At 38.2% G+C, this 17,766-nt stretch overlaps 3 protein-coding genes across 4 annotated transcripts in view; 2 read left to right on the top strand and 1 right to left on the bottom strand.

The window, feature by feature from the left end:
* LOC103378716 (sulfotransferase family cytosolic 2B member 1) overlaps positions 1–4,444 on the top strand; it is a 7,435-nt gene extending 2,991 nt beyond the window's left edge. Inside the window, 4 exon segments of the mRNA XM_074559982.1 lie at positions 150–338; positions 422–519; positions 697–877; positions 1,833–4,444. Coding sequence (XP_074416083.1) covers positions 150–338; positions 422–519; positions 697–877; positions 1,833–2,002 — 638 coding nt within the window. The 3' untranslated portion in view covers positions 2,003–4,444.
* Positions 4,445–6,216: 1,772 nt separating this feature from the next.
* On the bottom strand, positions 6,217–9,694 carry hp (haptoglobin). Of its 2 annotated transcripts, XM_025055388.1 has the most exons (5): positions 9,584–9,646; positions 9,314–9,390; positions 8,399–8,485; positions 7,804–8,087; positions 6,217–6,834 (listed from the first exon to the last, which is right to left on the bottom strand). In XM_025055388.1, the coding sequence occupies exons 4-5, from the start codon at positions 8,053–8,055 to the stop codon at positions 6,280–6,282; spliced, it is 807 nt and encodes a 268-aa protein (XP_024911156.1). In that variant the 5' UTR covers positions 8,056–8,087; positions 8,399–8,485; positions 9,314–9,390; positions 9,584–9,646; the 3' UTR covers positions 6,217–6,279. The 2 variants fall into 2 exon arrangements, with proteins under 2 accessions (XP_024911156.1, XP_008308241.1); XM_008310019.2 differs by lacking the exon at positions 8,399–8,485 and having other exon boundaries at positions 9,584–9,694.
* Positions 9,695–10,282: 588 nt separating this feature from the next.
* LOC103378713 (trace amine-associated receptor 13c) overlaps positions 10,283–17,766 on the top strand; it is a 13,237-nt gene continuing 5,753 nt past the window's right edge. The window contains exon 1 of the mRNA XM_008310018.3: positions 10,283–12,206. The gene's annotated coding sequence lies outside the window, so the exon portion shown is untranslated. The remainder of the gene's footprint in view (positions 12,207–17,766) is intronic.

Raw genomic sequence — 17,766 nt, 5'->3', positions numbered from 1 at the left:
CCAAAGCTAAGGTCTAGTTTACATTTGCATTGATATTTGGATATTAAACGGAACATCATCAAGTTCAAACTGACCCCTGTTATATTACATTACAGCAGAAGAGTGGTGTTTTCCATTAATTAAAGGAACGTGACGTAACCATCAGCACTAAGAATTCATGCATAGTTCACTACAGCCTGCCTCAGAGAGTGTCTCTGTCATTTCCTCCTAGATAATCTATGTGAGCAGAAACCCCAAAGACGTGGTTGTATCCTTTTACCATTTCCACAAAATGGCAAACTTTCTCCCAGAGGCGGAAACATTTGAAGAATTTTTAAAGAAATTCTTAATGGGCACATGTGAGTGAAGAAAAGATACTACTCTATATATGAATCTATAATCTGAAAGAAGACAGCTTTTTATCCCCTACACTTGTTTTCAGTGTCCTACGGCTCCTGGTTTGACCACGTCAAAGGCTGGACATGTCAGACAGCAACTTTGGAAAATCTGCTTCACCTCACTTATGAAGAAATGTCATTGGTAAAAAAAAATAAAAATAAAAAAAATAAAATAATAATAATAATAATAATAATAATAATAAGGAAACAGACAACTTACAAGACAAATATAATAGTTTACCTTTAAACATCTTAAACGAATCACATAGCGGCCACAGACATATTATTTATTTTTAACAACGTCACCTTCTGTGCTCAGGATCTACATGGTGCCATAAAGAAGGTCAGCTCTTTCCTACAGCATCCCCTGCTGGAGGAGGAAGTCAACAACTGTGTCCAACACTGCAGCTTCAGCAGCATGAAAAATAACAACATGGTCAACTACACTCTCGTCTCTGACCACATAATGGACCACAGCAAGGGCTGCTTCATGAGGAAAGGTGAGGAGCTTTTTCTCTCTCTGCAGATCTGCAGATTTTTCCATACGCTATTTGCAAAATCATATTTGTCTCCCCGCTTTTTCACATCAACTTTAACTTTTGGGAAGTACCAAATTTCTATTTTTTCACCTTTCCATTACTTATACTGTTCAATATTCAGTTTAAAGCTGGTCATTAAAACTGCTCCAATGTGATAACATTGCTGTAAAGAATGGTGTAGTTTGATTCAAAACGTTTAAAAACAGGTTGTCCAATTGATTTATATCCCAAACAAACTCTGTTAGAAACAGTTCAATTGATAATTAGAAGCTAATGATATTGACGGATGTGTACGAGGCTCTAATTACAGAGAGGGGAAACTTGTTATTAAAGTGATGAATTATTTGTTGTTGGACCAAATGCAACATTTTACATTTGATGCAACATCAAATCCTTGACAGAAACGGTCTGACTTTATATAATGCAAGGCCAAAATATTACTCTTAAAAATACTGGACTAATCCCTGACTAATATTTCACCCTGCTTCAATCCCTTCCTTTTGAAAACAAAACCAAAAGTTTTGTTGAAATCAAGGTGTTGTACAGTGACAATAAAACCACAGGCACAAAGCAACAGCAGACACAAAAGTCATCAAATGGTGAAATACACAAAAATCAATGAAAAACCAGAGATTTAAAAACAGGAAGGGAAAACCAAGAGCAGCTGATCAGCAGACTTCAGTGTCTGTGCAGGAAAATACGGCCACAGAAGGCCAGACAGGAGCCATACTATTTAAGCATTTGTATGCCCACAATGCCACTGAAATCAATCATTTGATACTCTGCGAGCCGGCGGATTGAGGATAACACAGGAGAAATATATTCATGCCTCCGTGCTCCAATCAGACGTCCGGCAGCAGCTTTTTGCCTCCAGTGAATATTCAATTCATCACTCATTCAATTTCCTGACATCTAGGTAAAACCGGTGACTGGAAGAACTTGTTCACAGAGGAACAGAACCACTATTTTAATGACTTCTTTAAATCCAACATGCAAGACTGTGCTTTAGACTTTGTTTGGGAGGTCCAGGATGAAGAGGAGGTGCAGGAGAATCATGAAGAGCAAGTTCCTGAAAAGAACCTTTGAAAAGGGTCCTTGAAGTATATATATATATATATATAAAACATGGTACTACTCGTTGATGATTTTATGAGTTGTGAAAATAAAATTGGCTTCATTTATAAATTCAGTGGTTTTTGCATGACTTGGGAAATGGGAAAACATACTGTTGGGCAGAGCTGTTTCAGTAATGTTAGGATAGTACTGTATGTGAACGGTGGAAATACTCTTATCCATAATACATGTATAAATAACCTTTAAACAACAACTCTTTATTTATACATCAAGTCAATTATTGTCTGTGTTCTTAGTTGCGAATACTTTATTTTTCATTTTACACACTGCTATAATCAGTAAACTGCTCGACTGTTGGGTCAAAACGGGTTCTAAAATTTGCCGGGGGAGGGGGTGCAGGAGCAGACAGATGGACTGTTGGTGTGAACTAAGATAAACGACAAGTCAAAATAGCCACAAATAAATGATTTTAACCTCACTGCTCCTCGTGGTGAAGTGACGGCTGATATTGTATTCTCTGAAAACCATAACAGTTTCTTGTCAAATCAGTACAGCCAATGATTGGACTTCAGTGAAAAAAAATCATTTGTTGTCCACTCCCTGTTAAACACTGTCCACTTCTTTCCTTTGGTCGGTGTATTTTTACTGAAGGTTTGGAGTTTTGGAGTTCAAACAAAGGGCAAAAAAAAAAAGTGAAGTCGAGAGTAAAGCACCTCACTCACCATCTATTGGTGAAATATATTGTGCCGGTTGGGGAATAAATGTATAGTTTATCCACGCCTGCCCTAAAATGAGTTACTGTAGGCCACTGAAACATTAGCGTTTCCAAAGGTAGCAGAAATACATGTATTAATTTATTCTTCCTTGTACATGTTGTTTGTCCATTCATCCATATAGAGCTGTCATGTTCCATGTTTGTTTACTTAAAAGCTCCCATATGAAACACCGAGAAGCTTCTGCCTCCATGTATGAATAATTGGCCAAATGCACTGGTCCAATAGACTGGACTGATGAAAAGGTTGTGCTTGGTGTTATTACTTTAGCATCAAAGTGATGCTAAATCTAAAACATGACGTGGACTGTAGCATGAGAGCTGCTTTGAAAAAGAAAACTGAAGACAAATCTGAATGAATATTCATTATTTCTGGGAATTGCAGGATATGTAAACAACTACAGTGATCATTCTGCATTTTTTGTTCAGCTTCAGTTTTCTGTGACTGTTTTATTCTAGTTTTGTCTCCATGTTCTGTAGCAAGTTTTCAGTCTCTTTTCATTGAAATCTCGCTCTTTTCGTTCGCTGTGCGTGGATTGATTGAGTGTCGTTGTCAATGTAAAACCAAACTCTCTTTTCTGTTCTCTAATTAATTTGCTCTTCTCTGCTGTTTCCCTCCGATGCCTGATCTGAGAACAATACACAAAGAAACGTGTCATGGCTTCAACAGCATATCATTTGTGTCAGTTGTTGACAGAACCATGTTTACACACAGACTTGGGAGTCCAATCACTGCTGTCACAGCCGCGAAAGATCAGTCAGTTATCCAGTTTCGCTAAATCGCTCTGAGTTTACTTAAGAGCAAAGTCAATAATTTATCCTGGCCATGCCACAGTGACAACAGAACAATTGAATACACATCCTTTAGGTGGCAGCACTTGGGTAATTAACAGGGCTGGTATGAAACCTGTAACATGGAAAGTGCCAACATTGACCTGTAACCAGGCAGCCACAGATAGCAGGGAATGTACAGAGCACGCTACTCATGTAGATACACAAACACACGATTAGTCAAGCGTTCATCCTTACATTTTAACCACTTTATCCCTGACCACCACTGAGAGGGACGTCCATAAGGTCCAACAAGAGGTTTAAATCAAACTGCCGGCTTAGAAAGGACTGATTCAAAGCAAAAGAAGTCAAATGAAAATGTTATCTGCTTTTGACTTAAGAAAACAATTACAATTTGTGGTTACATAAGAGAGCACGACAGAGCACTGAAGATGATTGTCTGCGCCTGACTCATTCAAACAGCACGGAAAATCTGCCAAAACTACCTTATCACCTTCTGCCATTTGACAGCTCACCTATTATATTTGAACTGCAATAGTATTGTTAAAGGGGATGAAAAGCAGCAGTTTTAACAGCTACTATCTCTCACTTACAGATGAAATGAATTCAAAGGTTCCTTGTTTGGTTGGGACACAACGTGATTTATTTTTGACATGTAACTTTAATTTTTTATCAGGTGGCTGGATTTTACAGCCACCTGATAAAATAATAAATGTAATCCCATGTCTTCTGCAGGGATTAAATTGTAATAAAAAAAGGCAGCATTGAAACCTAGACCAGATAAAAATCAGATGAGTCACGATCTGTGAAAGGCAGTGGTAATGAGACATGGGTAGTTAAAGGAGTCAGGAGGTGAACCCTGGGCATTTGACAGTCATGGCATTTGCGTGACATTCAACGCCTCTCACTTTTCCTTTTTTGTCTTTTAATAGCAGTAGAAAATATGACGGGTTTGATTTACGTTAAGAATGCCTGCAGCCACAGCCCCAAAGACACACACACAGAGAGAGAGAGAGCTTTGATAATACAGTTCAGCTTCAGTTCAGTTTTGATATGTTCATACAGCGTGAGTTCCAACAACAACATAAACATTTAAATCCATAGAAGCCCAGAAACATTTGGCCACCGGGGAATTAAAAACAACCGCAGTGACTCCACTGATGACATCACGAACATGCAGTAGGTGAATGTAACTCTACTGTAGCAACCAAAGAGGTTTTTTTTTGTTTGTTTTTAATTTATCTTTCTAGCTTGTAAATTGTAGGAACATGATTAAGTGTCAGGGCACACTATTAAAAGGTTGATGACTACATCCCGGTTTGGAATTGTTTCAAATTTTCAATTCACAACAAGCTGGATTTCAGTTTTTCTTACTGCTGTCAAACATGCATTTAAAGCACACCATACCTTAAAATGTTTAGAAAGAAATCTGATGACTGAGTGTATGAGCAGTGAAAAACACCTTGGCAACATAAAGTAAATGGGATGAACAGCAGACCAAGGTAGAGTCTTGTGTTTCACAGTGGAAGGATTGAATTGTTCAGTCAGTTTCAGGAGACGGTTGCCTCTGACCCTGAGTCTCTTTTTATCGACTGAGACTCAGTTAAAAGCATCGCCACGAGGGTGAATGACGAACAAGAGCGTCACATTTCATTCATCAAAACAGCGTTTATGTACTTTGTATTATTGATTATCCATGTTACAAATCCAGTGTTCTAGAGAAAACTCTTTTCCATCCAAGGCAAAAGCCGATGGGCATTAAAACACACAACACTTGTCTTTCTTTTCCCCTTTACCTGCAGTGATTTGGACACAAGAAAAAAAACTGATCCACTGAATGGTAGTAATTCAAGTCAGTCAAACTTCTTCATAAATTAGGAAAAAATAAAAAATAAAAATCCCCACTAAACATAGACCTTGCAAAAAATATCAAACCACATTGTCCTGACATCAGTTGGTGCTGTGATTGCAGTCAAATACTACGCTCTGAGACTTTTAAAGAGTACAGCCTTTGACAGGGAGATAAATAATTCACAGGGATATTAATTTGAACCCTATGCACCCTGCAGCAGCAAAAAAAAGTGCCTCAAGTGTCTTCTATCTTCCAGAGACTGTAAGCCAGGACAGACATGTTCAGACAGTAGACAGGGACTGACCTATTGTCTGTGTTTGTTTTTGGCTTAACAGCAGGACAGTATTCCTGATTGAGTCCATTCAGAGTCAGCTTAACAGCAGGACAGTATTCCTGATTCAGGATTCTCCATTCAGAGTCGGGTTGCTGTGTGATGTGGTCAAAATAGAACATGACGTAAGACTAAAATGAAGTAGAAAATAACATGGAGATGGAGAATGACTTAGGAGATGATAGACATCAGGGGAGCCTCTGTCACGACATATTGATGATGTAAAAAAGATAGAAAATCAACATTCTGTTGATATGGCTCTATTAGAGATGACCATTAGACATTCATAAACTTGTTTTTTTCTGTATAATTATTGGTATGTATCATATTAAAAGATTGGATGCACCATGTACTCATATTTTTCTATATTTTTCTGCATTCCTCTATTTATTTTGTGATCTGGTGATAATTTGAATTTCAACCCATTTGTTTTATATCCTCCTGCTCTATTAGTGAAACAAGAAGTCTAAAGAAGGATAAAATGTTGTTTAGAATTTAATGAAGTATAAAGCTTTGGACATGCAACCGCAAGGGAACACAGCTCATACATTTGAGTACATCGTGGACACGGCAGCAGCACGGACAGCAGGAGAATTCTCCTCGTCTCCCCTGATTACGCTATGAATCCATGGTAAATATGACGACATTTTCAGGAATATTCCGTACTGTCTAACTCTGCAGTTTCTGTCATAGATCAGAATCCCAGCGACAAACACATCCCCACTGTCAGGGTCTCTAACAGCCAGAGCTCCGCCTGCATCACCAAAACACACATTTTCCCCAAACCGTGAAATGGATGTGCAGAACATGTTGTCATCTACATCTGGTGTGAAGGGCTTTTTTTTATAGTAAGCCTTACAGCTGGAATGATTGGCGATAGGAAGGATGAGATATTTAAGTGATGTTGCAGGAGTTAGGAGAGCGCCCCAGCCCCAGCCTGAGATGATTCCATCAGTGATGTTGGTCAGGTCCTGTCCCCGCTCAGGGAGAGGGATTGGAGCCACTTTGTCACTCATCAGTACAGGCTCCTTCAGCTTGATCAGAGCCAGGTTGTTGTCCCAGTTAGAGTGGTTCAGAAAATTTGGATGGAGAACTATCTGTGGAGAGAAAAACATTTTTAATTTAGAAACTGTTTTTTTCTAATGGTAAACATTTTTCTTTTTGTTTCTTCTTCTATATTTCTTCTATATCTTCTATATTTCTATATGATGTAAACCACATGTGTCAAACTCAAGGCCCGGGGGGCCAAAAGCAGCCCACCATGCAATTTTGTGCGGCCCATAGGAGTTTGAAAATCAATTATTAATGTCTATGCAGCAGAAATTATTAACCTAAAAAAATCAGATTTTTTTATTACACAGCAATGAACAGTATTTGCAGCTTGAATAAATAATAATCAACTGCAGAAACGTGTATTAGTCTGTTATGGAGTAGTTACATCACCTAGAAAAAGTACATTGTTCCACTGCGGCCAGTACTAAATGATCTATGGACTGGGACTGGTCCGCGGACCAGAGGTTGGGAACCCCTGATCTATACAGTCTTCCATTTACAACCGGCCCTTCAAGGGGAACTGTAATGCTGATGTGGCCCCCTGGTGGAAATGAGATTGATACCCCTGATGTAAACAATGATACTCAATATGACAGGATATTTTCTGTCATTCTACTAAAACTAGAATAAAATGGAAAAATGGAAAATTAAGATGGTAAGACAATAGAAGCAGACAGGGTGTTCTCTGCTGCTATCATTGTATAAATTAAACCTAAATTAAGAACATGTTCACACCATTCAAAAAGCAAACATTGTTTTATTCAGTGACACTTCACCGGATGTTTGGCCAACGGTTCACTTTAACTGTCATGAAACACATATACACACAGTGGATAACAACCCTGATCCTCTTACCACTTGTTAATTCAACCTTATTTTGTGAGGTACAGTCTCACAAGATAAGAAAAGTCATCAACGACAAGAAGATTATGAAACAACAATGTGAACAGACAATGTCACGTTTCTTCATTTTTGTCAACGTTAAAAAACAATGTGGCGTTTTACTTACTTACCTTCTCTACCTCAACCTCGCTGGAAGCATTAGCTTCAGGCAGCCCTACGATTCCCACGTACAACTTTGGAATTAAGGGATCGTTCCGCTTCATTTCCGTTCTGTTCATCCTGACATAAAGGTTGGTGCCAGCCGTTAACACCCAGCGGTCAGAGATGAGAGTGCCACCAGCATAACCTTGACCCAGCGCATCATCAGAAACGTTGAGAAAAACCTGCCAGGGGACGTGAGGGGCCAGAAGTCCCCCGATCATTCGCCTGGAGCGTTGGGGTGCGAACCTTGAGGCTGTAGAATTATTATAATTGCAATTAACTAAAGTGTTTAGTGTCTACAAATGTATTTCATTCACACATATTCTGACAGATCCATCTATCTGTTTTTCCATCCATGAAGTTGTCTGTCTGTCTCTGTCTCTCTGTCTTTCTATGCATCTATCCATCCATCATCTATCTATCTCTCTATCCATCCATCTATCTATCGATATATATATATATATACATTTTCTTCATATACACTGAAAAAACATTATTTCTGGGACTCCAAGAGAACAGGATTTCAAAATGGTGATGTTTTTGCCGTTAGGCAAGAGCACTAACCACTCTTCCACTGAGTGAGTCAGGTCGGGTGACACAGTTCAGTCAGACATGTGATCAGAATGAACTACAACTCCAGGCTGAATCATTCTGTGGAAAACAATGAGTTGAAGGAGAAAGTCTTAGTACTCAGTGTGCATTAAATGAAGACGTGTTCTAAATATTTATAACGTCTCTGGGGCGCAATCGGTTAGCGCGTTTACGTATATAAGTTTATGTCCCAAAACATGTTGCCAAGTGAATAATTTGTGGAGGGCAGTGGTGGCTTAGTGGTTAAGGAAGCAGACATGGGTCCGGAAGGTTTCAGGTTTGAGTCCACCAGCTGCCAAGTTACCACTGAGGTGCTCTGAGCATGGCACCGTCCCCACACACTGCTCCCCTGGTGCATGAAGCTGGTCACTGTTCACTTTGGTGATGGGTTAAAAACAGAGGTCACATTTGGTTGTGTGCAGTGGTGAGCTGTGTCACTTTGTTCTTTACTGCACTAAAAAGCTGTTAGTCACATTGAGGTGCACATGAGTCATGAAAAAAATAATACTTTATCACTGAGTTCTGTTGTTAATAACACTGAAGTATCATGAATGAGTTTAAAAAACCAAAAGTCATTTTTGGAGGTTGTTCGTAGCATTTTCAAGAACAGACCAAGTTTCAGTGATTATTCACTAACATAAAGACTGTGAAGACGTGAAGTTTCATTAAGAGCAACTTTTCACAGGATAGAAATTGAGTTTGATTTACACATACAAGCATCATGTATTACTACATGTTTGATGTATTTTTCATTATCTATGTATATACTGTATATGGTTTTTATAATGTATATGTGTTAGCATAAAAACATCTTTTTACAAATTCATCAGACCTTACACATACATTCATACTGTATATGTGTGTGTGTGTGTGTTTTCAGTGTCTCACCTGACACTGAGCTTTTAACCGCCTCGGCCTCAGCAAGACAGGTCCATGCAGCCAACATGAGCACGGTGACAGAAAACCTTGAACCAAACACAAAGCCACGTGTTGAACAAACCTGAGAAAGTTCATTAGGTTGCACATGAAATACTACGACTTAGTTTTCAAAAATAACAAATGGTTGTCTCCAAACCTGTTGATCTACTGTTACTAACAAAACCTTAAACATATAACACCCCAGTGTGACCCCTGGTACAGACATGTACAGGTGCTCACCGCATTTTGTTGACAAAGGTATTTCTCCTGAAGTCAATGGTTCTGTGCGGTGAATTCAAGTGTTGGCTCTTCTGCCCGCTGAAATATTTATATTGATTTTGGGCCCTGTTGCAATGTGGATTTCTGGCCAATTCAAAGAAAGGGTTGTGCAATTTCTCTTAGCACACATTACCTTTTGTGCAACACGTATCAGACTCCTACATCTGAGGTCAAGGATTTCTATTATGATGAAAATCACAGCAAAAGAGCAAATATCATAACATTTGAACAGTTTTTCTGGGCAATATATTCAAATTAGATCTCTACATAAAGTCTCTTCTCAATCTCACACTGTCGACCACTAGATCCATGGCTTTTAAACACTTTGTTTGTTTTGATTATTTCTGTGATTTGTTGAAATCACTAGAAACCCTAGTAGTTCAAATAGGAGTACTAGTAATGGTAAGAGTAATTGTAGGGTAATAGTATTTGTATTAGAAAAGGTAGTAAATTGAGTAACACTATATATTAATAATAATAATAATAATAATATTAATAATAATAATAATAATAATAATAATAATAATAATAATAATAATAATAATAATAATAATAATAATAATAATAATAATAATAATAATAATAATAATAATAATAATAATAATAATAATAATAATAATAATAATAATAATATTGGTACTCTAATAGTGGCGCTATTTGAATGTGTAGTTATGATTGCTGTATCAAAGTGCTAGTAGCTGGTCTGAAATTGGTGAAAATTACAGGATAAACATTGATGAAAACAAGCCTAAAAGCCATCCCCAGTAATAATCATATAAAATTCCAAATACTACTCTGATTTGTGGTAAAAGCTGTAGCAGTGGTCAAGGTGGTGTCAAAAGAAGTAGTGGAGGTGGTGATGGCTGCAAAAACTACACTCAAAGTACAAATGCAACGTTGCTTCATTTAATCATTTTTAAGTAACTTTAAATACACGTACAAATGATTTTACCACCGTAAACAGAGACTACTGATTACGAGGCACACGCACACACATCAGCAAGTAGTTGTTTATGTGCGGCAGGAAAGAAAGTCCAATATTTCTGCTTCATCAGTCAGAGACAGAAAACCCATGTTCGGAATGAGGATGGAATAAAACTTTTAGCATAAACAGCAGAAACTGGGAGTTGATTAAATAAATTCTCAGTTTTTCACAGTTCCAGTTCTGCAGTGTGCCATTTTTCAGACACCTTGGTTTCCTACTAATATCCCAAAACATCCATATCGGAGAATTCTTTTCATTTTGTGTTTTCTAATCCTGGGACAGAAACCGACTGAGGGGTACATCATGTTTTTCAACTTTGGAAACTGCATTGCATAATTTGTCTTGAAGCATCTGCCAATTTCCAAAACAAACAGGTAACAGTGTGTGTCAGCAGGGTTGGATACTGATATGCCTGCGCCACTGTGTCATTAAATTCCACATTTTTCGTATGTGTCAGTCATACCCAGGATGTAAAGAGCAGCTGGGCGGTATTTCACCGTTGGGTCTCCGTCCGTATGACATGACCATCACGGTGTCGGGATCCTTTTAGAGGCCAATCCCAGCACATGAGAATATGGACTAAAGTGCATCACGGGACCAACATAAAAAAAGCCTCTGTTATACACAGATCACGGTGTACCTGCCGCCACAATGCCACCCACATTCTCCCAACTTTCCCATACAGAACAAGGTCGGCAAAATGTGTGGGTTTACATAGAAGTCCGCTTTCGCAGAATAAGAGTAACGTAACGGTGACATGCAGTGTGACAGTGTTGCATAACAACGATGACAGGTGAGCGTTTTTTTTCCCTGTTGACATCACGCAAACATAGGTTAGCAAATGTGATTAGTTCGTCTCTGATTTAATACATTTGACATAGATGATAAATATTTTGCCAGTGTCTCTGCAGCTTTGATATAAGGCTCACTCTCAGTCTTCAAATATATTAAATTCTTTAGGAAAATCCTATAATCCTTCAATGTGTTGACCACTAATAAAGCAAAAGCCAAGATGCAAATTCAATAATGACCTAAAGGTGACATCGCTGCTGCATGGAGGGAAATAGAAAGGACGTGACCTGTGTGTTGGATGTGACAACGCTGAGTACAAGCGTCCAAGCCACCGGCACAAATGTAGAAATGCAATTTAAAAAAAGGAATGACTAATAAATAGAGAGAGAGAGAGAGAAAGATAGAGGGCGATAGAGAGAAAGATAGAGGGCGTGAACTATGTGAGGTTTAGGGGAGGAGGTGTAGATGATGTAGAGATGTAGACATTGAGCTGAGCAAAGAATCCGAGGAGGAGGAGGGAGAGAGAGGGAGAGGGAGAGAGAGAGTGGAATAGGAATGGAAGAGGTGCAGGAGGAGAGAGAGGCTGAATTATAGAGAGCCACAGAGAGTCTTCATGTGCGCTAGAGGAGAATACACGAGGAGGAGGAGAGTACGGCTTCACCTTCGTCTCCAGAGGAGGATTTCCAGCCGACACTTATAATAATAATAATAATAACAACAACAACAAACTATAGCAGTGACGCTGATAGAGATTCTTCTGCTTTCATCATTTTTTTTGAAGTGCACTTCACGAGCGAGAGGATGTGGGTGAGTTTATCAAACTGATTGTGGATGTAGAATGAATCATTCTGAAAACCAACCAGATGGTTTTTCAGAATGATTCCAATGACGAGTTTAACTGTTTTATTTTTATTTCCACTTCTTGCCAGAGGTTTGCTTTCCTAACAGTTAATATTTCTGTTGCTGGGAGGACAGAACTGGGCTTCACTCTGATTAACAAGAATCACACAAGAGTCCAGTGCTTACAGTCAAATGAATGTGTCTGGCTTTTTGAACTATGAATGTGTTGTGACGATCACTCCAGAACCATTTGTTTATCTTTTTTTGTCTGTAGTTGCTTTATACAGTAGTGTATAATCACCTATTGTTACTCTCCATTAAACCAACGTGTTGGTATTTGTTGGTTCGATGAGAGAAAATTGTCTTCGACCTCTATCTGTATATCTCACACTCACCTTTACACATAGATTTATGGTTTGAATTAGGCTTTTTTGGAATTAAATCATTCAATCAAACCGAATGAAATTTGGAATTTTAGTGAATTCAAACCGATCTCATCTAATCTCAAAGAACAGAACAGCACACTGTGCTGTGAGAAATCAGAATCAGCTCACAGACATATACAGCAGCAGTACCTTTGATTTGACCTGTAGAGTGGATACACATGGGAGTTCAATCAACCAGGACCAGACTTGTCTTGGATGATGATCTTTGCCCCCTTTAATAGATTTCAAATGTATAAACCTGACTCCAAGTTCTGATAAGACATCGACATCCTTCGTATTTGTCTCGTCCTCATGTGAAACTCTAAGGCATTACTGGACTTAACAGACACACATCGTGTCTGACCGTACGTTTTTCAAAGACACCTGAACATGTTAGCTTTTGCCGCAGTTTTATGCAATTATGTTTTTTTCCTACTGACGCAATTATCGAGAAGCAGAAAATCTTCTAGTAATTATCTTTGCAGTTTTAGAACATAGACGCGCGCGCAGGAGTGGGCAAACTATGGCCCGGGGGCCGGATGCGGCCCATTCAGCTTTTTAATCTGGCCCGCCAAACTTTACCAAATTATATAATTTATTTATTTTATCATTATACTTCTGCCTTTTCCCTGCAATACCCACATTTCCTCCATAGATGGTGCAGAAAATGACAAATGTGTTTCAACCTTTTTGGCCTTTATTCATGCCTTTCAAATGTCATTTACCTTAGTTTACACAAACACTCCATCTTTCTGCTCCTGATCCTGCCCCCCTGTCAAATTTTAGGACCAATTGTGGCGTGCGAGTCAAAACGTTTGCCCACGCCTGGTCTAGAAAAAAGTTATATACAAAAAATATTCTCTGAGGAATTTGGTGGAATTTACTCTGAATTATGATTTGACTTTATCTGGAGAATCAAAATGAATATTGGAACTCAAAAGTTAATTCTTTTTTTTTAATTAAATAAGATCAAAATATAGTAAGAAAAGTGTTTTTGTAATTTTCTTTCTCAAGGCCCAGTTCTCACCTCAGAATACTCAAGCCTATTCAAGAGAGGCATTACATTCTTCTCCTGAAGATTTTATAAAATCTGACACTATCGTTTGAAATGTTAGGAAGTCTTAGTTTTTTTATTCAAAGGGGGAAAATATCTTGTTGAAAAATGAATAATTATGAAATACCTTAACATTCACAGCGAATTCAATTTGTCTTGGGAATCTGAGATCAGTGTTATAAAATCAGTAGTAAAATCAAAGTTTTTCTTTGTGTGTTTTTTTTTTCTTAATAAAACTCACTCCAGTGGACACCTCCTGAAGGCCAGACGAGACCTGAAGTAAAGATCTGTTCTGGCCCAGGGGTCACATGCCTGGTGTTACGGCAGATAGGCAAGAATTTCAAGAATAAACAAACCTTAAACAGCAATAGAATGAGCAGAGTGACAGGACGGGGTGTGAAGAGAGGAAGAGGTCTCTGTACCCATGTGCTGTGGCAGTGGGCCCTCAGGGGACACTGACTCTGTCTGTCCATTATTGTTGAACCTGACCTCAGTGGACGAGCCCGTCCTCAGAGCCCTGACCAACCCCCGACAGTCCTCCTATATATGTCAGACCTGTCAGTCAGACAGGAAGAGCTGTCAGAGACAATTCTCTGTAAAACGCTATGGATGGATGGATGGATGGATGATAGATGGATGGATAGGTAGATGGATGGATGGATGGATGGATGGATGGATGGATAGATAGATAGATAGATAGATAGATAGATAGATAGATAGATAGATAGATAGATCATTGTGTTGCAGATTGTACATTTCCAGCGAAGAACATTACCTTCTACATATGTGGAAGTAAAAATGTATAATCATCCAACTCTACACCTTTACTAGGTGTTTTTTAGCCCAGGCACAGAATCACACTACTGACAGTTTCAGCTGATCCAACTGGACCTTATTAAATCTCTCCTCTGCTCAAAAGACTTATTCCATGACTCACTGATGTCTGACATCAGCCAGAATATTTGTACCTTGTCTCTAACACTCTTTGTCTCATGGAGATTAAGTACTTGATGCAACATTTAAGCACCTCTCCGTGACAAATAAATGTAGTGTGTGGTTGGTCGGGAAAAAAATGTAATAACAAATATTCATGTATTAGATAAAGAGTAAAAAAGATTAGATCACCGTTTGGGTTTTTATTCTTAATACCAAATGACTAAAAGGTTAAGTTTGTTAATTGTGTGTGTGTGTGTGTGGAGGGGTGAGGGTTGGGGGGGCGATGTTTCCAGCAGTCTTACCACAGTGAATCAAAAAAATCTCAGTAAAATTCTTTCCTCATCTCCCTTTTTTTTTCTCGTCGTCACCAGTGCTATTAACAATGTAAAATGTTCAAGTAATTGGCCGGAATTCCACGAGCATTAGAATTAAACGAGTGCTGCTACCAAAACTGCTGCTACAATTTCTGAAACTGCAGCGAAAATTCAAAGGTTTCATCTTGTGCTAATACGTCCTCATTATGTTTTCTGACCAGTTAGATTTGACTAGTTAGTCATCGATCATTTGAAAGTCAGAAAGTGATGTCTGCAATTACCTTGTAACACATTCATACTTTATCACTATCACAAGGCTCAGTTATTCTGGGCCTTGAACTCATTGTGCGGTAAATGCAGAGGTTTGTCTGCCTCCTGATGTGTCACCTTCCTGCATGTGTCAAAACAGAAATTGTAATATTTATATATATATATATATATATATGTGTGTATATATATATATATAAATGTCAGAAGCGGGGGGCAATTACCAGAATGGACATTGTTGCAGTTGGCTGTGTTTGATTTTTGTTCAAAGGAGCTGTGAACAACTGTGCTTGAAAATTCAATAAGAACGTAAAATTGAACAAAGAACGACTTCAATCACTGTGATTGTACCAGTGGTCATGCTAGTTATAAAATGCACGCACCAAGATTAAAAAGCTGCATTTTCTGACAGGACTATGATGTACAGCGGCTATTTATTAGAAAACAGAACTGAGAAAGATATGACAAATTAAACCATTAAATTCATCTGGTCCATCTGCACAGCTTCATCATTACTTGCCAATCCAGCAGCATGAATGGTCGGGATTCATGCTGCTTTTTCATTTTTATAACCTGAGGCTGATAAGAGGAGGCGAGCTGGGCGATGAGTCTATAGAGGAGATTATCCTGCAGACCATATAGGAGCCATGACACTGGGGAAGTGGATATCGATGTGTTCCTTAAATCATTTACACATAGTGTACAGCTTACAACAAAGAGTGTGTTTATGATGAAAGGCTGAAGACAAGGACTTCTGGGAAACTGCTGTTTTGACCAGCTGACCGAAGCAGTTGTCAAATGGATTATGAAGAAACTGTAGACAAATTAATGCTGTTGAAAACAATGGCTCTCACCATTTTATACAAGCCACCGTTAAGATGCAGGTTGGACAAAATAATGACATGACCGTCATATTTGTCATATTTAGGAATGACTAGTTGGCTCGATTAATCATGATTAACCTACAGTTCTCCTGTGAACAATTCTACCTGATTTACAGCTCTAGTAAATACAGGTCTACACTTTCCAGAGTCTTCTGTAAATGACACATTATCACATTTAAATGTATTATTATTATTATTATTAAACCTGTATTTTAGGACAGAGTAGGTAGAAATGTGTCATATACAGAAAATACACAATAAAGAAATGACAATAAGGACTATTCTATTCTAAACAAAAGGAATTGACAAATAAAGAAAGAAATTAATTCAAATAAATCAAACAGAACTCAAAAATACTTCAATAAAACCAGGTAAAAATAAGAAAGGAAAATCAGAGTTATTCACTTTGCTTTTAGAATCCAAATGTTTTTTGTTCATTTCTTTTTCTTTTTGTGTTTTTTTTTTAACGCTTTTATCACTTTGTATTAGCCCCATAGTGTTTCGAAACATCGGGAGATTTGCAAATATTGAACACGAATAATGTTTTTTTTAAATGAAAAGTTATTCATTTTGTATTACAACTCAAAGTAATTCTGCAAAAAAAAAAAAAATTAAAACTGATTAAAACGGGGCCGTTTTCAACCATGGTCGAAAACCTTTCGACATAAATTTGTCTGGTTCTCACTATCAGTTGGAACTACAGCAAAAAAGTATAAATACTGCAGTTTCTAATTTCATATACTGAAACTGAAATCTGCAGCTGCAACAGCTGAAGGATGTCAACTCAGAAACCACCACATCAAGTCATCATCAGATGTGTTTGTCCACTCTGAGAACCTGGGCCATGGTCCTCACTCTGGTCTGAATGTGTCCATTCATATTAGACTTTGCTGTCGTGGATTTACTCCCCCTCTCCCTCACCCCTTTCCTGCTCCACAGCCCAGTGAACAACATAAATGATGGATAGAGCAGTGTATGAAGTTGTCAGCTCAGAGACAGACATTCAGTCCTGAACTGTTAGCATTGGCAGGTTCTGCAGTGTAGTTCATGGAAACAATGTCTGACCACAACATACACAATGATCAATATCTGGACTCACTAGGGTTCATAGTAAAGAGTTGGTGTGATAAATGCTACTCACCTCGGATAACTGGTCCCACGGTGCATCTGTGTTTCTAACAGTCCTCCACAGACCCACTGTCCCTCCAGCCGTCCATATTTTATCACATAAAGGTCCTGACATAGACACAGAGATACAAACCATAAATATACATCAGTTGATGCAAGTGGTTATTAAAGAGTTTCAATAACCCTTATAATCAAAAGGATAGTCATCAAGTGGTAAAGGAAAGTCCTTAAGCCCACAGTCATCCGAACACACGTAAAGACGTGGTGAATTATTTTCATTACCCTATTTAGCGGAAAATGAGCATTTAGGCAGTGAAATGTTTGATGCATTTGAGGAATGATGTATATTTGCATTTTACACCTGCGATTTCCCAATGCAACTAAAATATATTTTATAAACACTTTACATTAATTGGTCATATTTTGCAGAATTTATTTTTATTAATATAGAGTTATTATGTACAGTTTTTATGGATCAGATTTTCCACTGTGTGGCGCTTTGGCCCAGAGGCAACGTCT

This window comes from Cynoglossus semilaevis, chromosome 5, assembly GCF_000523025.1.
Source record: "Cynoglossus semilaevis isolate Cse_v1.0 chromosome 5, Cse_v1.0, whole genome shotgun sequence".
NCBI classification, from domain to species: Eukaryota; Metazoa; Chordata; class Actinopteri; order Pleuronectiformes; family Cynoglossidae; genus Cynoglossus; species Cynoglossus semilaevis.
The sequence above is the reverse complement of the archived record's forward strand: the minus strand, read 5'-3'. Positions and strand labels throughout refer to the sequence as shown.